General features: G+C 52.2%; 1 protein-coding gene across 6 annotated transcripts in view; it reads right to left on the bottom strand.

Annotated features, from left to right (window-relative positions):
* Zfat (zinc finger and AT-hook domain containing) overlaps positions 1 to 25,597 on the bottom strand; it is a 175,582-nt gene that overhangs the window by 1,257 nt on the left and 148,728 nt on the right. For all 6 annotated transcript variants that reach the window (XM_078016678.1, XM_078016677.1, XM_013357407.4 and 3 more), the window contains 2 exons: positions 23,098 to 23,224; positions 22,523 to 22,653 (listed from right to left, as the gene is read on the bottom strand). In XM_078016678.1, coding sequence (XP_077872804.1) covers positions 22,523 to 22,653; positions 23,098 to 23,224 — 258 coding nt within the window. Of the gene's footprint in view, positions 1 to 22,522; positions 22,654 to 23,097; positions 23,225 to 25,597 lie in introns of those variants that run through there.

The following is a 25,597-nucleotide window of genomic DNA, read 5'->3' as shown; positions in this document are numbered from 1 at the left end:
ACCACCCCAGGCAGGAGCAGACGCCCTCAGAGGACTCTCCCCAGAGGCCATGAATCGACACTGGTGCCCTACGCATTCAGGAGGAGGCTTGCTGATGACACTGGCCACCACAGTGAGGCCCGAGAGCCTCAGGGAGCATCTGGCAGTAGAGGACCTGCAGACCAGCCAAGCCTTTCTCACAGCTCCAAGCTGGAAGAGTCCGAGTGAGGCTGAATTCCAGCCGTGCTCAGGCCCCGCGTCCCTGAGAGCTCTGGAAGGGTAACAGCTGCCTTTGATATTGAAAAGAGAATTAAAAAACACAGGAAAGATTTAGAAAAATAATTGAGACCCTAGAACTGCAAAAAATGACTGAAAGGTTAGAAAACAAGCCTGGGAGGGAGGCCCAGGGGCCTGGGACCGTTTGGTAGAGGACGAGCCTCAGAGGGCTCCCGCAGGCTGATGGGCGAGACGGAAGGAGAGCGCGTTACCTGCGCCAGCCAGCAAGCGGCAGCTCCCCTCCTGGCTGCGAGGCCACATCTTCCCGCGCATTCAACAGCACTTCCTTACACGCCTCTGCCCGGGAGGGACTGTGGCCGTCGGTTACTCCCTCATTCATTCAACAAGATGTGTGCCACCTTGGGAGCCACCTGAACGCTCTACAAGGACGGGGCATGTCTGCCTCATCAGAGAATAAGCACTCGATATTTGCTGAGTGATCACCTATGAGGTGCCAGACACTGATGAGCACTGAGGTGGTGACACCATAGAAAACCACAGTCCCCATGAGAGCCCAGGCTGGGGACGGGCACACAGTGCAGCACAGTCCACTGCCAGGGGTGACTGGTTCCTGGGAAGACATGGCTTGGCCTCAGGGAGACCAGGGAGGCCCCGTGGCCTCCAGGAGGTGCAGGCAGGGTGGGCTTGCTCCGGCATCCCCTGTGGTGCCCAGGGATGCTTCTGTCCCCTCCTAGCTCGTGATGGATACTAGGTGGCTCTCTGTCCCCTGCCCATTCCTCTGTGACAGGTCATGGGCATTTCCCTGTAGGAAGGGCCCATCTACCCCTGTCCTAGTCCAGTTGCTGGGTCAACAGGTGGTTCGTGTTCAACCCATAGAAGGAAATGTGAAAGGCACCTTGGGGAGCCCTGGCAGTTCTGGTATCAGGGACTGGAAGGACTTCTGGGCTGACGGAATCTCCGCCCCACCCCGAAGCTGGAGAGCTGTTCTGAATGGAAACTGTTGATAGTTTCAGCCTGGCTTGCTGTCTTAGAACGAGCCAAGACCTTTTCTTTTTTCTTCTTTTGCTGTTTATTCAACTTCATTTAACTGGGAAAATGAACGTGAACTAGTACTGGAGAAGTAAACATTGGCTATCTCACTTAAAAAAGAAAGTGTCCAACAGAAAACAGAATGGGGAAGAATATGCAAGAAATCTCTTCTCCTTCCACGTTAGTAAATTCTATGCAGAGCAAGGACAGGGGTGGGCTATGCAGAGGTCCTCGGGCCTCAGGTGCCAACAGGCCCAGCATACCCCAGGCAGCACTCAAGAGGCAGAAGGAGATGAACACAGCCAGAGCCACAATCTGCAGTTTAAGACACACCCTGGGACGTGGCACCATCCCTGGGCTTGGTGACTGCCATTGAGGCTGAAGCCTAAAGTAAGGAGCATTCATCCACCGAGATATTCTACCGACTGCGCATCCTTGTTCTTGTAACCCCCCGACACCATGTCTGAGTGTGGATGGGGCTGAGATCCTGGCCAGGAAGGGGAGGATCATGCCCCATGGGCCCTTCAGGGGCAGCCCCGCCCTGCCAAGGGGATGCAGTCGGTGTACACTGAGTCCTCAGGGCTGGTCCCAGGAGGAAGGGGGATGCCTGGGATGGCCAGCATGTGGCCACTGCCCTCAGACGTGGGGAAGGAGGCGAGGTGTCAAGGATGACTCCCTCCTGTGGATGGGCAGGTAAGCCACGTGCCTATCATTAACTGTCACATTGGGCCTGGGCTTCACAGAGGCAGCGTTCTCAGGGATCACGATGCTAAAGGGCACGGCACGATGGGCAAGGGGCAGACACATACTTAGCCCTGCCAAGACTGCCACCACCTCTCAGCCACCAAACCCCGGCAGAGTTCATCTCCCACTTCCAGAAGGCTCGACGCCATCCAGCGCTGCCGACCTGACTCAGCTTAGTCTCCGCTGCTTTCACGATGGGCTGCTGGACTCTTCTGATCCCTCTCCCAGATCCCAGGGTTCCACGCTGCTCTTCCTCAGCCCTCTGCACAAGCTGAGGGTTCCTGGGTCTCGGTCCTCAATTTCTCTGGGCTCTTATCTCTACAGAGACGTCTGCTTCTGGCTGAGCCTGACTCCAGCCCCCACCCTGGGCTCCAGACTGGCATTGGAATATATGAAAGAGGTGACAGGAACAGCTGTCATATCATGCATGAACAGGGCTGTGTACAGTCACAGTGGATGGAGTGGCCTGAAATGACATTTACAATCGAATCTTGAGGAGCCTTGGTCATCAGCTGAAAGACTGAGCCACATTTTGCAGACAGTGAAGGTTTTCAAATAAGAACCCTGCCTCATCCAGTCTGTGGGCCTGCTGAATCAAAACCTGCCCACGTGAGACTTCCTGAGGAGTGCACTGCCTTCACGGTTCCTCTGGTATTATGTCTGTTTGTCCACATTACCTTTTCTAAGTATCAAGTCTATTTAAAGAGAACTCCTTCTCCATTTGCTTTCATTTTTCAATTTCTAGCTCTAGGGTGTGTCCAAAAAATCACCACTAAATTTACCCATTACTAATTCCCAGGATGCAATGAAATTTCCAAACACAATGGGTCGAGTTTAATTTAGAGAAAGTGATGGAGGCAGTTGTAAACATGTGTTCCACAGCAGTCCTGCCAGGAGCGTCTCAGCCGGTGGTGTGATGGCTGCACACTCTAGCTCTCTTACTGGGCACTGCAAACGTCCTGACCCCAACCCAGGTTCCTAGGGACTGGGCTGCCTGCTGCCTGGCCTGCTTCACACACAGGACCTTCTGTGTGGCTCTGCCATCCCTGTGGAAGCTGCCCGCACAGGTGCCATCCCTGGTTAAGCCACCTCTGAGCACCATACACAGAGGACGAGCCAGGGACACTGAAGGCCCCTGGAGGATCGTGAGGCCTTCCATGGAGCGCACCCCTCCTGTATTCAGGTGTCACATGACCATGTCTGCCTCTATGCAGTTTCTACAAACCAGGTGCTCCCTGCCCTTGTCCCAGGGGAGCTGATGTCCACCCAGCCCCCTGCAGTTTCCTGAATATTCTCCTATCCTCATCCCAACTGTTCACGCACGTCTGTGGCTCGGGCATTTCTGTTCCGTTGTTATAAAAGGTGACACTGAAGTTCCTAGGGGCCTAGTGACTCGTCTAAGGCCAAGTGATTGTGAAGTAGCAAGAACTGGATGTTGGCCTGAGTGACCCAAGTCCAGAGATCATCCTCAGCTGGCACAGGGCAACAGTGACTAAAGGAACCACACGCTACAGAGTGACAGGATTAAGTTATTGTCCCGCACGTCCAAGCAGGCTAAGTCTGTCGGTATAGCTCCCAACCACTCTCTGTTCAGAATGCTCATTCTGGTAGCTTAATCTATTAGCACAGTCTCAACACTGTTCTCTGTGGCAGAAATAATCTGCGTTCACAGTATCATTCCCCCAGAGATGGATTCTCCATTACCCCAGTGTTGTATCTAATGTGTCCTTCAGCTGAATTATTGGCAGCATAGCTTAGCAGAAACCAGAGCCCGTGAGACCATTCGGTCAGGCCCTGGGTCCTGCAGCTCTGTCTGAATCAAGGGCTCTAGAACCTAGGACAGAACCAGAGTCCCGCACCTGGGGGAGGGGCTCCACGGACATGAAAAATAGCTCCATTGGAGACCCAGTCACTTTGGCTTCAATCCCCACAGTCCACTCACCTGGCAGTGCTGATGGAGACCCCTCGGTGTGGGAGGCCACCAGGGCTGACTCTGACCACCTTACCCCTACTCCTTCCTGCTCCCTACCAGTTTTGCCTTTCCTCCTCCTCCAGCTCCCTTCGCACATTTTTGTAAAATCTATTCTTAGCAGGTTAAGCATCTCTCTGTGTTTCCTCCTAACATCCAAGTAAGCCCCAGAAGTCCTCCTTGCTCAGGAAGACCCCTTAAGGAAGACAGGTCCTCCATCACCCCGACGGTGCTACGTGAGGCCCTGTGTGGGCTGCATTACACCCCACCTCTGTGCCATTGCTCTAAAGACCTGCAGCTTCCTGGGAGCAGGGTCAGCCTTGGCTCCTCCGAGCCCAGAACATGCATGTGGTTCTGAGCCACACATGCAAGACTTGGGACAGCTCCAGAAGTACCCACGGCAGAACCGAGGTGAGGAGAAAGTCAGCCACCCAGAGCAGCCTCATACTACAGGCCCAGCAGCTGCCTGTCCTTATTTCATGCCCTGTTGGGTCCCCACTGATGTGACTGTGGGGAGAGTGGCACGTTTTTCATAGGGGAAACACCCATCAGCACCAGAGTCCCAGGGCTAACTCCTGATTCCACAGAGGGAGCCCAGCCTCAGGGAACAATCTGCCCAGGCCACACGACTGGAAGCTGAGTCCAGATGTTGTGACTTTTGATCCACAGAACCTCCACTGCACCAGGTTGAGTTCTCAGCAGACCACAAAGGACATCTGGCCCTTGGGTAGGTGCTAAGCAGGATTTCCCTTGAATGTTTAAACAAGGAAAGTACCTGATGCAGGATAGTGTGAGAACAGCTCTGAGGCTCAGCTTCCTTGCTGCTTACAGTGGCCCAAACAATGTGCGAAACGATAACAGGGGCAAGTGGTGTGCCAGACGCTGGGCGAAGCAGCACACACGCCTCAGCCCCGGGTCTTCGCGGCACCCCAGAGGTCTCAGTGCCCCTGTCTTGGAGGCAGTGGGGCTCAGGCAGGAAGAGAAGCTGCCCCAGGGGCTGCCACTCTGGTGTGCCCATGCTCCCATGCCCCAGGTGCAGGCTGTGCTGCTGTTCCCCGTTTCTCCACGCCTCTGATGAACACAAGACCCAGCTCACTGCCGACAGAGCAGGACTGAGCCAAGGGGAGGTGGCATGTTAGGGGACACACACCTTCTTCATGATTCTCACTATCCTCCTGTTCAATAAAGACGCTGAGGGACTCCTCCGTCTACGTGCCCAGGCCTCAGAGCTGATGCTCACGAGAACGCCCGAAGGTCTGGCCAAGACAGGAGGATGACCCCTCGGAAGGCAGAGCCCACTGGGCTGGGCAGCACCCTGACAATGGCCAGGAGAAAGGTGTGAGGAGGGCATCCTGTCCTACAGAAGACCACAGGGAAAGGGGCGGCCCTTAGGGAAGCCTGCCTGGGTGGCTTCTTCCTGGGGTAGACCTCGCCTCGGTGCACAGAACCTACATCACTGGAACCCGCCCCTGAATACAAGTCCATGGCTTGAGACACTGCATGGACCACAACCCGTGCTGGGACATCAAAACAGTGCAGACAGAGCCAAGGACGCTGAAATATGACAGGCAGAAGTTAACTCAGGGAAGGAAAAGCTGCTGAGGCCTTCTTGAGGCCCGCGGAGGCCGTGCTGAGGGAAGGGCAGGGGCTCTTGCAGCTGGCTACCCAGACAGCACTCAGAACCTGCTGTGGCACAGGGTAAACACACCCGCATCACACCTTTCCCCCACGGCTCTCGAAACACTGTGCAACGACTCCTGGGCCCAGTGCCCTTGCTGGCCAGGTGCTCATCAGCTCTATACCTGAACGGTGCTCTTGACTCATACTCATGAGGCACCAGAACTGCCAGGCTCCAGGCAGGCCAAGTCAAACAGAACATGCTGCTAGGTTGGGTTACTTTTTAGCACTGGGGATAACCCAGGGCCTCCAGCATGCTATGCAGGCACTCTACCACTGAGCCACATTCCCAGCCTTTTATTTCATTTTATTTTGAGTCAGGGCTTTGCAAAGCTGCCCAAACCAGTCTTGAACTTGGGATCCTGCTGCCTCACTTTCCCAATAGCTGGGAGCATAGGCATGCACCACCACATCCAACTTAGCACATCATTTAAACTTGGCTCTAGGCACATAAAAATGATGAATAAAGAAAGAAGGGGGAAACCCTCTCTTGGCCCTAAAATGAAAAGAAAATGGAAAGACACATAGTAAGATGGCATCAGTTTAACCCATATTTGGTTTGGAACCTTCAAATGAAACTGCCACCATGTGCCTCTGTTAAGATACTGTCCATGCTCCCAGGGTCCTGCCTTAAGCCCACAGCCTACCAGGCACCGAGAGATGATGAACACCTTCGCTTCAGGGACCCCAGGTGGAGGGTCTGCTGAGGACAGTGATTGTACTTTGTGCTTTCAGGGGAAGAAAGTTCATCGTCATCTCTGCCACAGTTGCTGCCACCACCAGGAGGCTGTTTTGCTTCAGGCATCCTTCGTGTTTCAAATCCGTTTTTAAATAAGTTGACCAGGTTCCCATTTATTAAACTGTGTCTTGGGGAATAACCCTTTTTCAGATGTCATTAATGTCCATGGAAGGGAAGGCTCCTGGGGCTGCAGTCCAGGAAATGAACAGAGAAGCCACGATTTATCCTCCTCTCGTTGGCACTCCTACTGTTCAGGATTAGTTCTAAGGACTTTCAAGAGTTGGTCCCAGAGGCAGCCCTCTGTGATCTGGGGGAGGCAGAAAGGACTCAACACCAGTAAGAGGACACAGCCATTGTCAAGACCATCAACAAAGAACATAGCAAGCATCTCTCACGGGTGGGCTCAAGGAGACAAACTCCCAGGAGGAGGACAGCTGGAAGGGCAGCAAGCGTGTGAGGGTAGGGTATTTACATGGGTATGTGTATGTACTTGCACATACATGCATGGATGTTCGTGAGCTGTGCAGAATGTGTATATGCAATGCCTGTGTGTGTGTATATGCACTTCCATGTGCATGCATATGTACAGCTGCGGGAGTAGTGTGTGCACTCTGGGTTCACATGTAAATATGAATACATGCATGAACATGGAGGTGTGTGTACATGGCTGTGTGCATGTCTGTGTGCACACGTGTGTGGGTGGGGTCTGGGCGTAGCTTTGTGTGCATCCCCGTGCTTGTGGCTGTACAGCTGTGTGCAGCTCTAGATTTCAGCATGGGCCTGCCGCAGAAGAAATCGCTCCTGGTTTACCTTTTCCACTCTCCCCATCTGTTATGGTTTGGATGTGAGGTGGCCCCCAAAAGCTCATATATGAGACAATGCAAGCAGGTTTAGAGGAGAAATGATTGGGTTCTGAAAGCCTTACCCTGATCAGTGAATTAATTCCCTAATGGGATTAACTGAGTGGTAGCTGAAGGCAGACAGGGTGTGGCTGGAGGAGGTGGGCATTGGGGACGTGCCTTTGGGGGTATGTTCTGTATATGGTGAGTGGAGCCTCTCTCCCTGCTTCATGACCATCATATGAGCTGCTTCCTTCCTCCACGATGTTCAGCCTCACCTTGAGCCCTGAGGAACAGAGCTGGCTGTCTGTGGACTGAGACCTCTAAAACCATGAGCTCTCAAGTAACTTTCCTCCTTTACAGTTGTTCTGGTTGGGTCTTTTAGTCACAGCAATGAAAAACCTGACGAATGTTTTTGGATCCTTTATCTCACTTAATTCCAGACAGCTCTGAGAAAGGCAGGGCAGGAGGATTCCCACCACAAAGGTGAAAGGAAGGGAGGGGTTCACAGAGTTTACAGGACCTCTCAGCTGGTTACCGATGATTCTAGAATATGAAACCATGCACAGAGCCTCTAATATCCAGTCTTACTAGGTAGTTCTCTACACTATGCCTCCGGCAACCCTCAGAATGGGGTCTCAGGTCTCTTGCTACACAGGTGAGGACCTTCCTGCCTGCACCCCCACACATTCAACTTTGATTCTGGAACATACTCTCTTGCCTCTGAACTTCCTCCTTTGCTCCTCCACCAGCATGAAGCCCCAACCACACCCTTTCCCTGAAGATTCTATCTAACCCTGGAAACTGAGGCATGTATCCCCCTTCCGAAAGCCTCTGCAGGCTCCCTGAGCCAATGTTCCCATAGAGCCCTGTGTTGACACCTGCCATATGTTGACCCTCTGGGATCGCAAACATGGTTTTGTTTAGTTGGTATGGGAATTGAACCCAGGGACTATTAGCCACTGAGCCACATACCCAGCCCTTATAAATATTTTATTTAGAGACAGACACTGAATTGTTTAGGGGCTCTCTAAATTGCTGAGGCTGGCTTTGAACTTGTAAACCCCCTGCCTGAGCCTCCTGAGTTGCTGGGATTATAGGCGTGCCATCACGCCTGGCACAGCAATGGTTTTACTCATCTCTGAGAAGGTATAGCCTGTGTCTTTCTGACCCTGCCTTGCTTGAGCCTGGCCAACCCTGGCCACGGGCAACCAGTGGATTCCTCCTCCTTGAGTAAGTCAAGGAATAAGGAACACAGAATGTGCTTAACCTGCTCCCGTAACCTACAAGTAAGGTCCAGCCGACTGGAGGAGAGAAGGGGTAAGTCACCACCATGAGCGACTGCTGCGTGCCCAAAGGAGTGACAGGAGGCACTTCAGAGTCACTGCAACGGGCTCACCTGAGCAGCTCCGACTTCCTGGCTCCCCGCAGGCTCCTTGGCCACCTTTCCAATGAAGCTGGCAGATGGGTAGATTAGCAGAGGTAAGCAGGGTCAGAAGTGACCAGGAAACCAGAAGATGGAGGGAAACTTGTGGGGAGCATCAGCACTTGATTTGCAAGGCAGAGAGTGGTGTCTGTGTCTTGATACCTCTGAGTGGAGAGCCAGTCACTGGGCAAGTTGTTGTGACCAGCCACCCAGTCTGCCTTGGAAAGTCTTGTTTCTCATGGGCTGAACCACCACTATGCCTGAGTTGACCTCTGGGCCCTCTTCTGTACCTGTCAGGTGCTCCACTGGAAGATGGAGACAGAACCTAAGCTCTGCCCCCACAGCAGGAAACGGATGGGGACTCATCCTGGACTGCCAGGGTGGGGTCATGGTGGTCAGAAATGGTTTCCTGAAGATGATGATCCAGATCCTGAACACTGCAGGGTTCACAGGAGTCAGCGGACAAGAGGAGGCACAGAGAGAGCAGAAGGAGAGCAGGGGGGAGCAGCAGCCTATCGGAAACCTGACAGCCAGTGTAATGACACTCAGCCCAACCAGAGCACAGGATATGAGCCAGCAAGAGATGGAGAAAGAGGAGAAAGACTAGAGAGGGCCCCAGAAGTCATGTCTTAAAGGACCTACATGTATTTCAATGTGCCTCTCCTTTAGACAGGAGAGAAATGATCAGACCTCCAGTCAATCCCTTTTGTGGGGAGGGCAGACACAAAGTTGTGGAGGCTGGAAAGTCTTGGAGATTGGAGGCAGGGGCAGGCCGGCATCCACCCAAGGAGGATGGGGCCCAGACAGCCAGTGGGCACAGGGTGCAAGAGGCCAGAGTGGTGTCCCTCATGGTCACACACCACTCATCCTTACCCTGCTCCAGGCAGGCTCTTATGGCTAGCCCTCCCGGACCTACCCTGTCCCTGGAGTCTGACTGCCACCCCCGTCACTGCCTCTGCTTAGCCTCTGGCAGCACCAGGCTCTCTGGCTCTTTCCTTACTCGCTCCCTCTGAACAGTTCTCTCCTCCCTCCTACTACTGCCCAGCAGTGTCCTCTGGTCCTCGCTGCTGCATCCCCCTCCTCTCTGGACCTTGAGCAGTGCCGCCGCATTCAGCCAGGACCACTTCTCTGTCTCCATTCCCTCCCTACAGCTTCTTAGCCAGACTCACTTCAAATATTGGCTTTAGGCTCATGACTGCCAGATCCATCTCTAGCAGACCTCTCCCTGTAACCCAAACACACAGAGCTTGATCCCTGCTGGGTACATATTCTGGGATGTCAAATGGCGACTTCCAAGTTAACAGCCAAAATCCAACTACTCCCTCCAATTCTGATGCTCCTCTTGACCTTGACCTCCTCTGGGCAAGGGGCATCAACACCAACCCATTTTCCCAAACCAAAGGCTTTGACCCACCCACACCCTCTTCTCTTCCACACACTCCGTGTCCACAGCACCAGCAGGAGCAGCTACCCTCACTATGAAGATGCAGTTGGCACTCCCAGGCCCCTCCTCTGCAGGCACACCTGGGTACGCCACAGCCGTCTCAAAGGGTCTGACCATAGGGCTCTTAGGCAACCTCTCATGTCCATGTAGCAGTACTAGGGTGGGCACCTCGGCTCACCTCTCAAGGCCACTAACACAGGGTGGGAGGTGCTGTGTCTGACTGAGGCGCACATGCAAGAGGTACCGGCATGTGAGGTGGCACCAAGATCAAGGTGAGCAACTGGTGAGTATGCCGGTGTAAATGTCAGCTTGGACTTTCTCATTTCACCTCTAAACTTTCTTGAATTGTCTCACACAAACTTTTGGGGGGCACTTCACATCTAAACCATAACACCGTGAGATTGTAACATCACACCTGAGGCCAACCTTAAAGAGGCCTTAAGACCCATCACACAGCACTAAAAGACAGTGGCCTAGCTTTAAAACCAGTCACTGGATACACAAGCCATCCAGGCTAGAGAAGATGCACAGTCAAAAAGATGCCTGTGTCTTCCAATATATGGGACAATGTCATTTGAGGGGACAGCTAGACATACTGACTGTCCTGGGGGCGAGGACTGACAACAGGGGATATAGAACACATTCCTTGTCTCAGAACTGATGTGACGAGCTAGTCAATACCAGGGGGCGCTAGTGCAATTCAACCAGCTGTTCCAAGAGCACCATGCTGGGACTCCCGTCCTCTGCTGGCTTCACTCTTGACCCCTCCCTGCATGCCTACATCCAGAAAGCAGGACCGGCTACCCCTCAGGAGTCTGGAGAAAACACCCTGCCTTCCCAGCTCCCTCAGGGCTGCTCCCACTGGCAGCCTGGAGAGGAGAAGCACACTTGCCCCTGGCCTCCCTCTCCATCTCGCTGTCCTGTGTCACACTCCTCTCCCTGCACTGTGCGGAAAGCCTGTGATCTCCAGAGGTACAACCCTCCACCCTCTGCAGAGATGTTAGGGAAGTTATAGGGGTGGATGGCAATGCACGACCAAAAACTGTTCTCTCAAACCACTTCTAAATGTCCCTCCAGTCACGAGGACTAAACAACAGCCCTGTTTATGATCCCCTCAACCTGGATCCTAACTCTGAATTGCACATAAGCAGAGATTTCACAGGCGCACACCTGCTGTGCACGCTGAGGGAAGGCTGCAATGGTTCTGCTTAGGAAAGCCCCCAGAGTCCGCATGCTGCTCACATGTCTGGACCCCCCCCCACCTCCGCTCAGCCTGGCTGGAAGCTGGTGCACCCCTCGCAGACTCTATGCTCAGGTGACCACAAACTTAGCAGCTGAAAACAACCCAGTTTTATCATCTTACTACTCTGGAGTTCAGAAGTCTGAAACTACCACATCACAGGGCTGCATTCCTCCTTGGCTTCTCCGGCTTCTAGAGGCCACCTGCTCACCTTGGCTTGTAGCTCCTTCTACCTCCAAAGCCAGCAGTGGCTGGAGCATCCCTGGATATAGTCCTCTGGTTCTGACTCTTCTGCCTTCTTCTGCCCCACATAAAGGGGCAATGAGGTTGAGTCCTCTACAGGATGCAGGTCAATCTGCCCATCTTAAATTCAGCCATTCAGCAACTTTTATTCCTTCTTGTCATGCAGAACCTACCATGCACAGGTTCTGGGGTTGGGGACTTGGGCATCTCCGGGGGCCACTATTCTGCCAACCTCCGTCTCTTAGGCAGTCATGGCTGAATAGTAACAGATTCTTACTGGTGTGCTGTAAGGGACTGCATTTGCTTCTTCTTGCCATTATAGTTAGGACACTGGCATGCCTTCCATTTGGCATGCACGTATCGTATCTATGAATTTCATCCTGGGATGGTAATAGATGTCACAAAACATTCGCCATTCAGTAAGAGCACCAGCTCTGTGGGGTGGAGACCCTGTGAGCAGGTCAAGCTGCCCATCTCCTAAGATGACCTACCCTGCTGTGCCCAGCTCTGCCTGGAACTAGAAAGCCAGGCTGGGCTCCAGCCCATCCTTCTCTCCAGAGCCGAGCTCTTGTCACTGGCTGAGCTGGGCCTCGCTGCTCAGTGTTCCCCGAGGCCAAGATCAAAGGAAAGCGTACAGTGAAGTACTCCTTACTGAAGGTACCAACATCTTCTGAGGGCCCCTTTACCAACTCCATGACATGGTGAGAGTTAGAGGGCTGTAGACAAAGAGCCCACGAGAGCCAAGCACAAGAACAAGCAAAGAACCCCAAAGCCGATTCTTCTAGGTGACACCATGGGGGACATTCAGGCTCCAGGGCAGGAGCTTACCCTCCCTAGCAATTAGGGCTTCTCCCTCTGCTTAGATGACAGCCATGCCACAGTCCCCTGCATTCTGAGAGGGTGGAAGGCAGAGCCACTTTATGAGGGTCACAAGCACACACATTTGCTTTCACAGCCCCGGGCTCAGAGCAGTCTCGCACGCGTCAGAAAGAAAGAAATGGCAAATGTGATCCCAAATTATGTGCAGAGATAGCATAAATGAATGTGGTTTGTGAAAAAAACCCATAAATTCCTAACTCTAGAAAATGTATGTACATATAAGACAAAAACAGGGATGTTATCTGCAAGAAACTAGTGAAAATATCGGGATATTCACAGGCAGGAAGAAACCATTCCAGATGTCAAGGAAGAAGGAAAGCCTTCTAAAAAGGAGAGGATGGGAGGGAGCGAGGAGGCTCGGACTCCCCTCCCAGCCAGACTGCACTCTTGGAGGGGAGGCACGCAGCCTGCCCTGCCACCTGCTTTTTTCTTGGTTGTAAGGAGACGGTAGGCTTTTCTGGAAATACACGACATGCACGGTCCTAAGTCCAAGCTGTAATGGCTGCTCGCTGACAGTCATCTCCCTGCATCTCTCCAGGGCGCTGGGCGGCTACAACCCATCTGTCGAGCACTAGGGCATGTAGCTCTGCTGCACAGAGGGGACCACTGTGGCATGATATGTCCAGCAGCACCTGGCCCAAGCCAAACAGGAAGGGCCAGCTCTCTATGTGGTGAGAGGGTCCTGCAAATAGGGAGAGGCGCCACAGGCGGGCATCCCCCTGGCCTCTGCACTAGGGGAAGAGGACACAGAGGTTTCAACCCACTGCACAGCCAAAAGGACTCACCGGCCGGAACACCTTGTGCTTCTCTGACTCAGGAGGTTGGGTCAAAACAATCACCCGGAAAGAAAAAAACTTTCTCCTCCAACAGGGCTCTAATTCTCTAAGAGTGAGAACAAGGAGCGGTGGAGGGGTCAGTGCCGGGCACAGGACTCCTGATGGCTGCTGGATGCCAGCCCTTCTGGAAAGAATCTGCGAGGGCCCAACCTCCTCACTGAGCAGAGCTCCCTGTGAGCTTGCACTACTGTGTGCTTAGCACATGCCCCTGCACAGTAGGCACTCATCAGACGCTGACTGGGATTCTAGCATCCTAGTGTGTCCCTCAGGACTGTTTTAAAGCCCCACTGAAACAGATGGCGGTGTAGCCACAGTGAGGAGGGAGGCGGCGGCAGCTGACTGGAGAGTGTCTGCTGCTATTTAGACAGGCTTACCGTGCATGGCTCTTTACTTTGCTGACCTTTAAGCACACAGACTCTGCATTCCCATTTCTCTTGGTGCCAGACGCTGCACGCAGGGCTCCGTGTCATTGCCAGGCACTCACATGGGGGCCGCTCCTCCCTGGTCTCTACCCAGCCTGGAGATCCCCTCAGGGTCAGGCCTGCTCTTCTCCTCCCACCAATGCCCTTGCTGCAGTGTGGGCCATCCTGCTGCACGCCCTCAGGGAGAGGCACCCACATGCCCGGTCTTCACAAAACCACCCCAGTAACCATCCCTGCAGGCCCCACTTTCCTCTCTGCCCACGCCGTGTCAGCCTGATGCAGGTGTGGGTCAAGAGGCAGGATGCGATTGCCTCTGCCTCGCCTGCCACCCTGAGGTGCCCTCTCCATGCCAGCTGGGGAAGCCGGGGTGTCTTTTCTGGGCCGACTTCCCCCTAGTCCAGCAGTCTGCTTCCTCTAGCAGTTTCTCTCCCTGTCCTCAGACATGAGGACCTCAAGCCCCCACAAGACCCCAGAGGAGGCCTGCTGGACAGTGGAGTGGAAGAAGAGAGTGAAGCAGGTGAGAGCCAGGCTGGGCTCCTCCCTGTGCCGCCAGAGCCCCGCCTAGCCGAGGCAGGAATCCAAACCCAGGGCGACAGGGCCACAGGGTGGTCTGAAATATGTTTTCATAATGAAACACCCTCCACCTAAATCGCCTGGCACACTTAACAAACTTAATGAAGATATCAGTAGCAAACAGATCCATGGACAGAAAAAGAGACCGTCAACCCCTTCTTACTTTGAGCCCCATGCAGCTCTGATCCTGCCCCACAGGGGCTGGTGCAGGAGTCTAAGGTCCCATGCTGTCACCCACAGGGTGCCACTCCCATTCACCCGATGATGGGGCCCACCTCTCCTCGCTCACTGTGGCTTCCTCTCAGATGTGAAGACCCACCACACGCGACTCTCTCTGGGCCTGTGCCCAGATCTGCACGTGCTTCTTGTTCAAGCTCCGGGCCCAGCTCTCCTTTTGCATCAGCCGTTCCAACTGGCCTCTGCCTTCCTCAGCTCAGGCTGCTGTAACAAAGCTCCTTAAACGGGTGGCTCACACACAGCACTGGGCCATTTCTCACAGTGCTGGGGACTGAAAGGCTGAGGTCAGGGTGCCAGCATGGTTGGGCTTGGGAGGCCCCCTTCTAGGGTGTGGACAGCTGACCGCCTTGTGTTCTCACTGGTGGAAGGAGTGTGAGCTAGCGCTTTGGCCCTCTCTTCTAAGGAAAGCGATTTTACTCATGGGGGCTCCATCCTCAGGACCTAATCACCTTCCAAAGTCTTGGCCTCCCAGCCCCGCCCAGCACATTGGGGGCCGGACTTTAACACATGAATTCTGTGGGCCACAAGCATCCACAATGGCCTCCCTGGGACCTTGCCTGAGGTCAGATTGCCCCAACAACTAGATGTTGTCAGGGGGCAGATAGCTGTGAGCCGCGGCCTGGTTAACTTAGTGTAACTGTCCTCCTGAAGCAATGAGCTCCCCTAGAGAGATGCATAAGGTGTACGTGTGGGTGCAGGTGTGTGCATGTGTGGGTGAGCACGTTTCTTCTTTATCTTCTAGGAAGAATCCTTAGAGGAACCATAACAATGACCAAAAACTGTAAGTAGAGCGAATGGCACAATTGAGGGTACTGGGCATCCACCTGCTGTTAGGACAAGCTGTGGCCACACAGGCAACAGGATACCACACAGCAGGGCAGGCTCTGAAGGGGAAAGAAACAGGAGGGGGAGACAAGCTAGGGACACCTCCCCTTTTATCTCCACTATGTGGAGCACCTGTAAGTCAGGAGAGGTTGTCTACAGTATGCCTCAAAAAAGTGCCTCCGTGGGAACAAAAAAGGTGAAATTCCATTTCCTCATCAGATAGTGGAGCGTGAACAGATAATGGAAAAAGGAAGGACTTCACCCAGTCCTACTGAGCGAGATAAGAGAAGAGGTTTCACCCAGGTCCCCCTTTAAGGCAATTCAGATGGACACTATCTCCTGGACGAGGATCTTTCAAGAGTTCTTCCGCCAGGCCTTTTGCGACATATTTACAATCAGATTAATACAACAGAGTGGTTGTTTTAGAAAGTGATAGTGAAAGCAGACTTTGAAGCCTCACGTAAACCCCTTTCCATATTCCTCTGTTGTGCTACAATCATGAAATGCTCACCACTGCCCCCAGGGAGGGCCCAGGTCTGGGCTCCCCTTGCAGACACCTCCTGGGGTACCAGGCTTCTCTCAGGCCAGAGGCTTCACTTGAGAAGTCCCTCTGAGGGCAGCGTCTTCCCAGCAGCTGCCCTGGTCCAGACGCACTGTGAGAAAGGGGCTCAGGGACCCGAAGGCTTGGGCCTGGAGTTCTAACAGGGCAGACTAGATACACAGGTCTTTTGCCAACTGGCTTAGGAGAAAAGTAGATTACATTTCCCTGCAAAAACAACAAGCTGCAAATAACAGTGACCCAGTGCTGACGAGTAACCAACACAGGTTTCCTAGTAAGCACCAGAATGGCTTCGTGGACTAAGCTCTGCACACTGAGCTGGGGGTACCTGCTCCCCGCCTCGGCCTCAGCCTCCAGGGCCAACCCACAGCCACCACCTGAGGATGACAAGAGCAGCAGCAGCTGGGAGAAGGCGGGCTGATGTGGGCAGAGCTGGGATTCCTGACGACTTGCTTTTTTTTTTCCTGCTGCTATAACAGATGCCATAGCCTGCCTAAGTTCCAGAAAAGAGCTACATTTGGCTCAAGCTCCAGAGACTGGGAAGTCTATGATCAGGGCGCAACTGGTGAAGGTCTCCTTACTGCACCAGGACATGCAGAAAGGCAAGCAAGCACGTTAGATGAGAGAGGGAGAGAGAGATTCTGAGATGACCAACCTACTCTTAAAAGCCTGACTTTCTTTAGGAGGGTGGTGACCCCATAACTGAGTCCCCTCTCTAAGGCCCCATCCCACAACATTGTTACAATGGCAATTAGATACCAACATGAGTTTTCTGGCCTTGATTTGTTTATTTATTTATTTATTTTTAAATCAACAGCTTGGTACATGGGAAGCACGCTGGGATTGTGAAGGGGGCCAGGCTGAGGGGTGCCTGAGGTCAGAGCAGACTTCATTACTCCTTCCTGCTGCTCTCTACCACAAGGCACCAGCAGACAGCTTGAAACACTTAGCACAGGAAGGAAAGCACTAAACGGAAGAGTGGCAATGCCGGGGGCACTGTGGAGAGCTGGGAATGGACGCCTCTCCACACACGAGCCAGGGCAGGTGGCTCTAGGGCTGCCGGCGAGTGGCCCTGTGTGGTCAGAGATTGGGTGTGAGGTATTTACTCCTGTGGAAGGCAATTAGGACGCCAAGCGCTGGTTGCTTACAACAGGATGCAGGTGCTCCACCGAGGACCCTGGGGTCGCTATGACTGTGACAGCAGCTCCTGAACTGACTCTCAGGTACCTGTATAACCCAAGGTTCCTGGGCCCTGAACCAAGGTGTCAACTGCGATAGCAGTACGGAGCTGCCAACACATGTGCGCATCCCTGCAGTTCCCGAACACCAGGAAATCTGTGCACCAAGATCGCCTCCGTGACACCCGAGAATTCACCCAAGTGAGTAATAACCCCTGGACGAACTAACACCTTCCCCTGGCAAACAGAGCCCTGCACTCTTTGAGTGTCAACCTGACTGGCCACAAGGTGTCCAGGTATTTGACCACATGTTACTCTAGATGTGACCGTGAGAGTGCTTTTGGGGAGACTAACTGGCGGACCGAGCTGAAGCAGAGGGCGGATCTCATCAGTCTCAGACTCCAAGAGAGTAAAGAGGCTGCCGTGCTGCCCTGGCTGTGACACTGGTTTGGGTGTCCCTCGAAGGCCTATAACTGAAGGCTGGTCAACAGTTGGCAGTACAGAGAAGTGGTGGCACTTACAGGTGGTCCCAGGGTCACTGGGGGAGATTCCTAGACATGCTCTCACCAGAGGCCACCCGTGGGTCCGCCCAGTCTTAGGCTCTGAACCTCTGAAATCATAAGTGAAAAGCTCTCTTTGCTCCGTGGTGAGGAGGATTCACTACAGGGTACCTCGTCACAGTGTGGAGAGCCCCAAATCAGAAGGGATTCCTTCTGCTGAGCCGACTTCGAGCTGGGCATTGTCTTCTCTGATTTTGGTCTCCAGCTGAAACATGCCAGCCTCCAAACCAAAACCACAACAGGCTCTTGGACCTCAGCTTGCTGATGCTGTCTTGGGATGTGTCAGCCTCCGCCATCCCAGGAGCCGTTGGCTCATTCGCCCACACCCTGTGGGTGCTGAGTCTCTGGATCATTCTCGTTAAAGGAATATGCTTTCTCACAGTCTCAGCAGAGGAGCAACAGTGACCGGCTGCTGGAAGGGAGCTCGGCAAAGCACAGGCCACTGGACAGCGTCAGCTGGGCTGAGCTACATGAGGTGAGGCCCCACACACAGGGGAAGGTCCTGGGCAGAGCGCGTGTGACATCTGGACTGAAAGGTCATCTCGCCGAGTTACCTGGTTTTGTAAAAGCTACACAATGAACAGCAGACCATCTGAACCATTTCACTTGCCATACAGAGACCTTCTCCCAGAGAGACCGTCCCTCACCCTCGGGGGTCAACACCCACAAAGCACCCAGTGTCCCCCATAATAAGAAAAATTCTATAAGAAGAAACAACAACAGATTTTTAAGAATAAAAAGCTCCTGGATTATCATAAATGTATCCAGTCAAATCCTCTTGACCTTGGCAGGAGGAAGCTGTGCTGTGAAAAGGTAGTCCTGTTCCTCACAATAACACCCTGAGACGGGAAGGCAGGCAGGCTGGCCCTGCTGATGACATATGCTGCAGAGAAACAACTGCACTTGGCCACATCCCCTGGCGGATCCCCTGCCCTCTGTGATGATAGGCTCTTCGGGGCCTACACTGTCCTTCCTTCCTGTGCACCCTTCACCTCCGACGCACCAGAAAAATGCACCACATATTACGCGCACTGGACTTCACGTTCCTCGACGGCCACGTGAGCGCTGCGACCGCCGCGTTCATCCTACTGTTCACTGAAACGTCCCCAGTGCAGAGGCAGCATTGCCGACACACGAGGAAATGGAAGTGGCGGGTCCACAGGACACACTTCTGCATCCAGTGAGGACTCAGATGGTCCAACCATGGGCTCCATCTCGTCCATGTCTCTTCAAGAAGTAAGAAGAAGCAGAAACAAAAGATTCTCCTTAGCCCCCACTGCCCCATACTCAGCCTCCCCACAGGCCTGCCCTTATTTTCTTCCCTGGCAATGGCCAGAGTTCTTCTTCCTTCTGAGTACTGCTAAGCCCTAATCTCAAATACGTGATGTGAATCACTTTGAATTACCAGTGATGAATGGTGATATTAATATTACTGGACAGTGACGCATCCTCATCAATGTTTATAGCAGGTCAATTCACAATAGGCAAGCTATGGAGCCAGCCTAGGTGCCCTTCAACAGGTGGATGGTAATGAAAATGTGGTAAAAATATACAAGGGAATATTACTCTGCCATAAAGAAGAATGAAATTATGGCATTTGCTGGTAAATGAATGGAGATGGAGAATATCATGGTAAGCAAAATTAAGCCAGTCCCTAAAAACAAGAGGCTGAATGTCCTTTCTGATTTGTGGATGCTAACACACAGTAAAGGGTAAGGGGTGGTAGGGTTGGATTAGACAAAGGGGAATGAAGGGAAGGGAGGGGGATGGGAATAAGACAGTGAAATGAATGGGACATAACTTTGCTCTGCTCACATATGAATGTGAGACCAGTGTGACTCCACGTCATGTACGACCACAAGAATGGGATCCAAGTTGGAGCGGGTTGCACTCTATGTATGTATAGTGTGTCTAAATACACCGACTACCCTGTATATCTAAAAACAACAAATGAAAAAGTAGATCATGGGGAAAATTAAGAATAGTGTACATAGTGCTTTGTGCATATGAGAAGGAAATCTGGACACTTTTGAACATAAAGAATCAACAGTTCATTTTTGGCCTAACAGAAGATGCATATAAAGCAGGGAATTTTAGAAAGCTCTTTCAATCTGCTCCACAACAGTGCATCCAAACCTCTGTTCAGGTTTCAATACTGCACCACGTGCTTTGGGATGAGGTATCTGTTTTGCTGTTTTTTTCTTTTTTTTTTTAGTACCAGGGACTGAGCTCAGGGGCCCTCGACCACTGAGCCACATCCCCAGGCCCTATTTTGTATTTTATTTAGAGTTGCTTAGTGCCCCGCTTTTGCTGAGGCTGGTTTGAACTCTGGATCCTCCTGTCTCAGCCCCAAGAGGTGCTGGGACCACAGATGTGCAACACGGGGCCTGGTGGAAGTTTGCCTTTGTTCTGTCCAGTACTGACGTACAGGATACAACTGGAGAATCAAAACATGAAACCCACAGCATAGTCAAGTCTACTTAACGAACACTTATTGAGCAGCTACTCTGTGAGGTCTTGGAAGGAACAAGAGGATGTCCCCAACACAAGGCCATGCTCCCCAAGGGGCAGAGAGAGGAGGGCACAGTTCTGCCCAGCACGTACAGGAGGAGAGTGGCTCAGGACACTCATTAGGCAGATATGACTTCCCAACTAAGAAAGTCCTAAATCAGAGTTCAACTGAAGAAAAAAACTATCCTTCAATTTATATGATGGAACAAATGAATTCAGGGGAATTCTTTCACCTGGGAGAGGTGACAGCCTTTCAAACACCTCTGCTAGGGGCATGGGTGTTTAATGTCCACCTGCCCATCAGTCCATCCATCCACCTTCCCACCTGCTGTGTACCAACAGCCACTGTGAGCTGGGCTAGGCCAGGCGGACACGAGCTCCTGCAAACACACTGCCATAGCATCTCCTCCCCACAGTTCCCCAGTGTCACATTGCCCTGTGCTCACGGAAGAGAAGGCTCTCCAGGGCGGCTGCTTTCTCCTGCACATACCTTTTCCTTGTTTACACTGGTTGTAGCGGATGCTTGCTGAGCTGTCTGTCTAATGCCTGGAAGCACATCTACGCTGTATCCTACACGGCGACCTCGTGTATCACGGCACCGTCGCGGGTGCTCAATAAATCATTCCCCTGAGTAGCAGCAAATCAATGCTGTTCTTAGAAAGAAGACACAAATCACTATCAGTAGCACCTTCCCACATCCTCAAAAGCATCTGGCCTGTCAGAAACATCCAAAGTCCTCCTGACACTCTGGATGGGAGGACCAATTAGACCTTCCTGAAACACCAAGTCTAGCTCAGCACTCTACATGCCAAGATGCAAACGCCAAGCTCCAGAAGAGACAAGACAATCTGAGACTGCAACCCGGTACATGCCAATGAAAGCTGAAAATCCAGAGCCCGGAAGGACACGGTCTGCTTTCAGCTAGTGCAGAACCCCAGGTCACAGCAGGCTGAAGCACTCAGCTGCCTACTGTCCAACTTCCCTCCAGGACCTTCTTGAGGGAAATACCACCCTGGAGGAGGTATGCAGGACACATAATCCAAACATTGCTCTGGAGAACTAATTCTGCTCTATGCACCAAGAAGTTTAGAGTTGAGCCAGAATGTTCTTGGCGTGAATGTCATGCTTTGAGCCATGCCCTGAGCACACTTAGGGAAGTCATGAAGACCATACGGGGAGGCTCACTGGGGACTCACCAAAGGCAGGTCGCCAGGACACAGCCTTGGGTACACATGAGAGCCACAGTAACAATTATCCCTACCTGTCAAGGCCAAGCTTGCCCCTTTCCTCTGTTGACTGTTTCATGTTTCCTTGTTTTCAGTTGTAAAATTCACAACCAAATTTACAGTCAAGTTTGGATAGCTCAGGTAGCCCACACCTCTTGCAGGTGCCCCCCATGACCCTTCATAGAAGAGCCCCTGTCCCTCACCTCCATCCCACCCTTCCCTTCCTGCCTCTCCCCACTTGCTGGTTTGCCTTGACCACCCTTTTTGGCCTGCTGGTTCATTCATGAGTTTGTCCTGTTCCCTGCCAGAGAGTAACCACCAAGGTGGCACTGCTTCCACCGGAAGCCCCAGCAACCAGAATACCACCTGAAACAGGCACCTGGTAAACACTTCCCAGTGACTCCAAGGAAGCACCATGAGCTGTACAAAACTCCATGCTCTGCACTTCCAACTCCACCATGAACTTGAACTTTGATTCTAAATTATATTTTTCCCTGGTTCTGACGTTTGTCATTTGTGCTTCTGTCTTGAAAGTACTTGTGTAAGCCAGCTTAAGTCGTTTATGAAGTGAAGCAGGAGACAGCAGACGGACAGACAAGTGTGAATAGGTGGAAGGGTGCCCTGTGCCGACGGGAAGTCCAGCTCAGGACACGAGGCACTGAGCCAATCGGTGTGACCTTTCTACGGAAGCTGATGGCTCTTCTCCTAGCCTGTGTGGATCTGAACAGATGATGCTTACTATTTAAAAAGGGCAGTCTGTGGGGAAATCTGCTGGGCCTCTGTAGCTGTCCCCACACTTCCCACTGGCCCACTGTCTGCTGAGGCCTCAAGCAAAGAAGGCTTTGCTTTTCACCACAGATGCAGCCACACGTCCACATCATGTTCCTTTTCATTCTGAAATGCTTTGAAATTAAACAAATGAAGCGTTCCTAGAGTGTTCTGAAATATACTGTGCCTCTCCCCCGAGCCCTGCCCCTACAGAGACCTACTGAAGATGCAACCCTGTGATCATCAAAGCAGGAGAAGATGCGCCAGCTTAGACCAGTTCTGTCCCAAGCTACCCCCAGGCAAGTTAATGCCCAGGCCACATAAGAGGACAGAGGACGTGCAGTGACACAGGGAGCAGGGGTTTCCCAGAGGGGACCCTTACCTGCTTCACCACGGTCACTGTCCCAGGTGCCATGGCAACCACGGAGGCAACGGCGGTGGCATCATGTGTCTCACTGCCCAGCTCGATGATCTGCTGCAGGATGTTTACGGCCGTGGGGTCGAGCCGGTCACCTTAGGAGGAAGAAGCACACAGAAGACCATCAGGGCCTATGAAGGGCACCCACGGCAAAACTGGACCCTCCCCTCTGGGTGCTTCACAGGGCCTCTTCCAAAGGATGCACGGGTTCTCCATAGTTGCTTGTTTTGACAAGAGAAATATTTGTATAGTACTTTATAGTTTACTAAGCATTCTCTCTAGAAACCTTTCAAAACCTCGAGCAACTATGAAGAGACAGCATTGTGCTTCTATCCCCATTTCACAGACCTGTCACTGAGTCACCAAAAAAGAAAACAACAGCCTCGAGAGTTTGCCTCTGCCACCGGGGCTCTATCTGCAACCTGTCCAGGGCCAGAGGCCTTGCGCCAGACTACCCCTGCAGGGTCCATGGACGAACACCATTCACTCACAGTTCACTCATCCAGGCCCACTCTGGGTGTCCACAGACTTGCCCTCACCATTCTCAGAGGTGTATCTCAGGTCCTGGAGTGCAGCCACAGCTGCCTGCGTCCCCTGAACATCTTCTTCGGCCTCTGTGATGTGGAGATACTGGGTCGAGGGCTCCTCAGATGTTTCTGTTGCTGGCTAAAATAAAGACAAAACCTAAGTGGTCTTCTAACAGGCTGACCAACCCCCAGGGGCTTTAAGACAATGTACTGAGACAAAGCAACACTGGCAACATCTCATTTACCTAGCTTTCCTAAGAAAACAGTTGCTCCAATAAATAATCCCAAAGAGAAACCTTCTCTTTGCAAGTACCAAGGTTTTAAAACCAGCTCTGGTGGAAGCTTCTTGTTCCTCGTTCTTGCAGGAGGAAGAGCAGAGGATGCTGCTCACAGTCAGAGAACAGCATGCTTATTATTCTTGCACATGCACTACCAGTGGCTTCCCCATCTCCTCCCATTGCTACCAATGCCTCGACGAATCTGCCCCTTACACGGGACCTCAGGCCATGGGGCTAAGAGAGGCAACTGAGCAGCCAACAGTAGGGAGGAGGAGAAGAAAGGGGGGGATGGGTAAGTACAAGACATGCGGAGCCTGGGTGCCAGCGTGTGGGAAATCCAGTGCATCCCAGCTGTTCACGCCATTCCGTTAGCTGTGTGAAGGTACGATAAACAAAACTCACTACAAGACAGCCATCTGTGCTAGATCAGCACTTATGATGGGGAAGGACGTTCACAGGTACAGAGAGGGACAGCAGGGGAGAAGTGGGGAGAATTTTCACAGAGCTGGATAAAAGCAATGGTCTCCTTCAGGTCGGGCTGGGCATAGGAGCAGAGCTATGAGGCAGGAGGCAGGACTGTCACCAAGGAAGGAGAAAAAGGAAGACCTCCGAGGAGGCTTACAGGAGCTCCCACAGTCATGCTCTATAAGCACTCGCTGGGAGCTGACGGAGGCCAGCAGGCCAGGCACCTGTCCTTTCACAGCCAGCTGGCCAGCTCCATTTAGGTTTTTCCAGGCTGACCCAAGAGACTCCCAATAAATACCTGATGAATGCAGAAATCAACAAAAAGAAAGGCATTTCCCCTAGGAGCCACTGAGCCATGTCTTAGCTAACACTGGACCCAGGCCTGCCTGAGCCTGCCAAAGAACGGCACACACATGGAATGCCACCTCATTCTGGGGACTGCATATTAGTACAGCGCTCTTTGTTTTTGGTTTTCAAGAGAAAAATATAATTTTAATGAAAGAAAAGACATTTTAGAAATTTATTTATAAAAATTTGACCTTCTAAAAAACTAGGATTTTTTCCAAATACAGTTCATTTGAATAATTTCAAGACAGAATCCTGTACCTGCCTTTGTAAGGCATTTCTGAGAGCCAGAGAGCCCAAACTCCTAGAATAGGCAACATGTTAGTCCCTGGCGACCACAGGGCCCAGCTTATTGGCTGCTCGACTGTCTCACTTGTGGGGTCAAGGATAGGGCTTTGTGTCAACTGGTTTTGCTCTGCTTAAGGTGGAAACTGCTGGAAGGGAGGCCTGCTGCATGCATTGACCAGTGACCAGTGACCAGGATGGAACAAGCTTTGCATCACAACCAAGCCACATCTCTTTAGTTCAAGAAAGCAAATCCTTGCAGCATGCCTCTGAAACACCAGGGGATTAGCCGTGTCCCCACAGACAGAGCCTGAGCTGAGGACACTAGCCTCACCAGCAGTACTCAGGGCTTCCTGGGGCCAGAGGCAGAGCCCAGCACTTACACAGCCTTCTCCAACCCACTAAGCCTCTCAGGCATTATTAGCCTACTGTTCAGATGAGGACCAAGGCACAGGTTTAACAACAGCTCAAGGTCAAGCAGTTTGTAGAAGATAGAGGCAGGACTCAAAGTCTGTCACTCAGAAGTTCATACTGAATTTAAAAATTACAAAAAAAAAAAAAAAAAGCCAACATACTCAAAAGCAGAGAGATGAGTGCAATCAACCTCCATGTCCCCGTCACCCAGTCTGACAGTCATCAACTCATGGCAGGCAGGGTTTCCCCACACACATTTCATGCCCTGCCTTTGGATTATTTTGAAGTGAATCCAGGAATCATCTTTTCTTCTATAAATATTTTAGAATGTATCTAAAAGCTAAAACTCTTCCAAAACATAAGTTTAATTCCACTGTCACCCTCAAAAACTCAGCAATAAGCCCTGAATATTATTGGTGTCTAGGTAATATTCAAATTTTCCCAATTATCTTTAACCAGCTTTAACTGCTGGTTCAAACCAAACCTGAGTAAAAGTCATTCCTGAGAAGTGACGGTCCATCTCAGAGGACTTTTAAACCCCACATGTGCTCTCCTTGCTGGCCTTCCCTCTGGGGACTGTTTGTTGAAGCAAGAAGGCAGTGCCTCACAGGTCCAATACCCTGACCGGCCGAGCACATCACCCTGGACAGTCAACCTGTCCCTCCGTCCCTAGTTGCCACCAGCTGGGAGTATGATGCTGAGGCACGATCAGAGCAGAGTCCCCT

This window comes from Ictidomys tridecemlineatus, chromosome 7, assembly GCF_052094955.1.
Source record: "Ictidomys tridecemlineatus isolate mIctTri1 chromosome 7, mIctTri1.hap1, whole genome shotgun sequence".
Taxonomy (NCBI): Eukaryota; Metazoa; Chordata; class Mammalia; order Rodentia; family Sciuridae; genus Ictidomys; species Ictidomys tridecemlineatus.
The sequence above is the reverse complement of the archived record's forward strand: the minus strand, read 5'-3'. Positions and strand labels throughout refer to the sequence as shown.